Source organism: Pteropus alecto, unplaced genomic scaffold, assembly GCF_000325575.1.
Source record: "Pteropus alecto unplaced genomic scaffold, ASM32557v1 scaffold143, whole genome shotgun sequence".
NCBI classification, from domain to species: domain Eukaryota; kingdom Metazoa; phylum Chordata; class Mammalia; order Chiroptera; family Pteropodidae; genus Pteropus; species Pteropus alecto.
In genome coordinates, this window is record NW_006434828.1 from 4252444 (window position 1) to 4255917 (window position 3474).

At 64.2% G+C, this 3474-nt stretch overlaps 1 protein-coding gene across 1 annotated transcript in view; it reads left to right on the forward strand.

Moving 5' to 3' along the window:
- CROCC2 (ciliary rootlet coiled-coil, rootletin family member 2) overlaps window positions 1-3474 on the forward strand; it is a 49853-nt gene that overhangs the window by 42389 nt on the left and 3990 nt on the right. Inside the window, exon 29 of the mRNA XM_025045433.1 lies at window positions 2981-3113. Within this exon, the coding sequence (XP_024901201.1) occupies window positions 2981-3113 (133 nt within the window). The remainder of the gene's footprint in view (window positions 1-2980; window positions 3114-3474) is intronic.

Sequence of the window (3474 nt, forward strand, 5' to 3'; positions counted from 1 at the left end):
TCCCGTCCCCTCCGTCCGTCCCCTCCCGTCCCCTCCGTCTGTCCCCTCCCGTCCCCTCCGTCTGTCCCCTCCCGTCCCCTCGGTTCTCCGTCCGGCCTCGGGGCGGTTTTCGTCAGGGTCACCGCCTTGTCTTTGGGCGACGTGTTCCGCGCCATCGGGGTCACGTGCGGGCGACACCTGCACGCAGGTCCGTCTCCGTCCCGGATGTGGAGATGCCCGTCTCTCATACTCTGACGTCCAGCGGTCCATTGTTTCACTGACCTTTTCCAAGACCCGACCTCGCGCTTCCCTCCGTGTTGCCGTTTCTTTCCCGCGTTTCGCCCTCTGGTCTCGGCGTTGAGCGCGGGGCGGGTTCATGCGGGGATTTCTCTCCAAGGAGAGCGGACGTCACCGCGTTCTCCCGAACATATGGGTTTTTGATATGAATTCTTTTCCTTTCTACCCATATTCTAGGAGTTTCAGGTTTTATTTCTTCTTTAATTCAAAGTTTCGTTTTGTTTTCTTTTGTGAAGAACAGTTACATCTGTGCCTTTCTTGGTCGCTACGTCCAGTCTCACTGGCGTAGGGTTTGGCTTGGGCAGTCGGGGTCTCCCGATCGGCTTCGGGAGGGATCTGTGTTTATGCTCCTGGTTTGCTGCTTGTTTGCTTTCTTGGTTTGGTTTGCTCTGTTTGTTTGTAGTATGTTTGCAGGAAAACTGGACGAGCTGATTGTGAAGTTTACAGGGAAGAATAAATGTTTGAGATTTTCCAAGGAAAATTTGAAGAAGCCTAGAAAAACTGATTATAACACTGATATGGTCGACATGGGAGGGGCCGGCACGGGCTGGACAGAGAGGCCAGCGGGACAGAGTGCAGTCCGGAGGTGTTCAGTTGTCGCTCGCTGGCGCCAGACCCTGGGCCCCATCTGGGCCACCGAGTCCCTCCGTGTAAGGCGAGGGGCGTTGACCCCTTACATCTGAGCAGCTCTGGTGCTGGTTCTGTCCTGGGCCTGGCCGGAGGGCTCCCGAGGCTCCCGGACAGCAGGACCAGGCTGCCTGTCGCCCCACCGCCCGCCCACAGTGAGGGTCGGGGGATGCCGGCCAGCCGACGAGTGAATCGATCCGTTGTCACCCAGTGGATGAAAAACTGTCAGGCCGAGGACCTGGACCCGAAGGGCCTGAAGGGTGGGCGTGGAGGGCTTGCGGGCAGCGGAAGGCAGGTGTCCGGGCCCCGCCACCAACCAGCTCTCAGACACTTCCTTCCCTGCGCCCTGCCCCTCCCACCCTCCCTGACGGAACTCCTCCGTGAGACTGCATCACACCCACGCCACACCCACACCGCAGACGGGACGCTGAGGCTGCTGGCCTGGTCCCCAGGCACACGCAGAGCTCTGCGTCCCTGCCCAGTTCCCGGGCTGCAGCCCAAGGCTGGGCCGAAGGCCTGGGGTCATGCTCCCAGCAGCTACCTGAAGCCCCAAGGCGTATCTGGCTTTGTGAGGCTTTGTGAGGCCCGCTCAGCCAGCCTGCGTCACGTGCAGCCTCAGGACTTAGCACCCCAGCGAGGCAGCTGAGTCGCCCAGCCAGGCACAGAGCGAAGTTCACGCAGGCCGCACCGTGCGTCTGAGTCCCAGAACGGCTGAGTCACTCGAAGAGGAGCATCAGGGTTCGCACCGTGGTTTGGGGTCTCCCTAAAATACCATGGGATGTTTCAGCCACGTTTGAAGGAATCCTCTGCTTTTCTGCTGGAAAACGTATACGAACAGAAAATCGTAATTTTCAAAATTGCAAGGAACAGTCAAACATCACAATTTCAGGTACAAGCGCTGCCCTCTTCCCTTTCCGCCTTTCAAGGACTAGAGTGTCAGACAAAAATCAGTCTCCAGGGTCAGCCTCCCGCCACCTCCCCGCAGCCGGCCCCAGCGGTGATGCCTCCGCCCCGCTCCCCGCAAGGGGCCGGCGTCTGCTGCGGCGTGACAGCCCGGGGAACGCACAGCACCAGGGCTCGGGCACTGACGTCGCTGTGAGGGACGCGTGTTTGCTGAGGCAGGGACCCTATAAGCTGAGGACCAGGGCCGGCCTGGGTCATCGGGGGTCCCCGCCCTTTCCCTCCTCGACGCTGTGCCCAGTCCCCCTGCACCCCCACATCCCACTAGCAACGTCCGGTCCCATCCTAAGGATGGGTCTACCCATCTGGCCTGGAGCGGGGGACCCCCCGATCTCCGCCTGCTCTCGGGCCCCCTGCACGGCCCCTCCAGGCTACCTCTGTCCTTCCACGTCCCCCACCTCGAGTCCCGGCCACCACGGGCTCCACGTGGACACCCCCAGGGCCCGCTCTGCAGCTTCCGCTCTGCAGCTTCCGCTCTGCCACCATAGCAGGAGCGGCTCTGGCCTTCCGCCCACAGCGCCGGAAGGCGCTGGCTGCTACTCCCACGAGACCCTCGGGAGGTTTCAGAAGGGACCTCGGGTGCATCTTCAGCCAGACTGTCATGGGCCTCCTACGACAGCCATTGCGTGGAACGCATGGGGGGCCGCCAGGCCCACTGTGTGCCGGCTCTGGGCTCAGGGGACACCACAGGCGCCGTCCTCCTTGTGATGGCTTGGAGCAGGGAGCAGGGGGCAGTGGGGTGACTGGCCTCAGGGAAGAAGCCCAGGGTCCGTGGGCCCTGTGCGTTGGGCGTGGAGGCCGAGGACAGCGGGCAGTGCTCCGGGCGCGAGGCAGCGAGGCCCAGGGCACTCTGTGCTCCTCCTCCTGAGGCTGGAGCCAGGGAGGGACACCAGACGTGTCTTCGAGGCCACTCTGGCTGCAGCAGAGGATCTGCCAGCAGAGCCTTGCGACAGGCCTGCTCCCTGGGACCACACGGCCACGTCGTAAACTGCCTGACCGCTGCGCACTGTCCCCCGACGTCCCAGACCTGCAGCAGGGTCTGGCACGCTCTGCTGCTGCCTCCATGGCGCACGGCCCCGCTCGAGAGGCCAGGGGGGGCTGTGTCTCCCTTCCCCAGGAGCAACAAGACGAGCTGCATGCCCTGGGGGACGGCGAGAGGCACCGCCAGGGTCTGGCCCGGAGGAGGTGGCTGCTGGAGGGACAAGTGCCCGGCCTGGAGCCCCGGAGGGCAGGGTCCCGCATTCCCAGGCGTGAGCGGAGGTCTAGGAGTTCTAATGCCGGTCCACCCCCGCTGAGGTCGGGGAAACCGAGGGGGGTCACGCCGGGGTCAGACCCAGGGCCTCTCCTAGGACGCCCCACTCCACAGCAAGCTCCCTGAGACAGAGTCACTGTGGCCGCAGCTCAGAGACAGCCAGCAGAGCGCCAGATGCACGGCCTCCCCAGGCCCAGGCGCGCCGCTGGCCCCGTGCGGGGAGCGTGCGTGGGGCCAGCACGGAGAGGCCCACTGCGGGGCGCTCACGGGAGGTGCGTGGGCAGGGCTTAGACACGGGACCTGCCCCCGGGCGCAGGGTGTCCCCCACTGCGGCGCCGGCCTGGGCTGGGTGGGGGAGG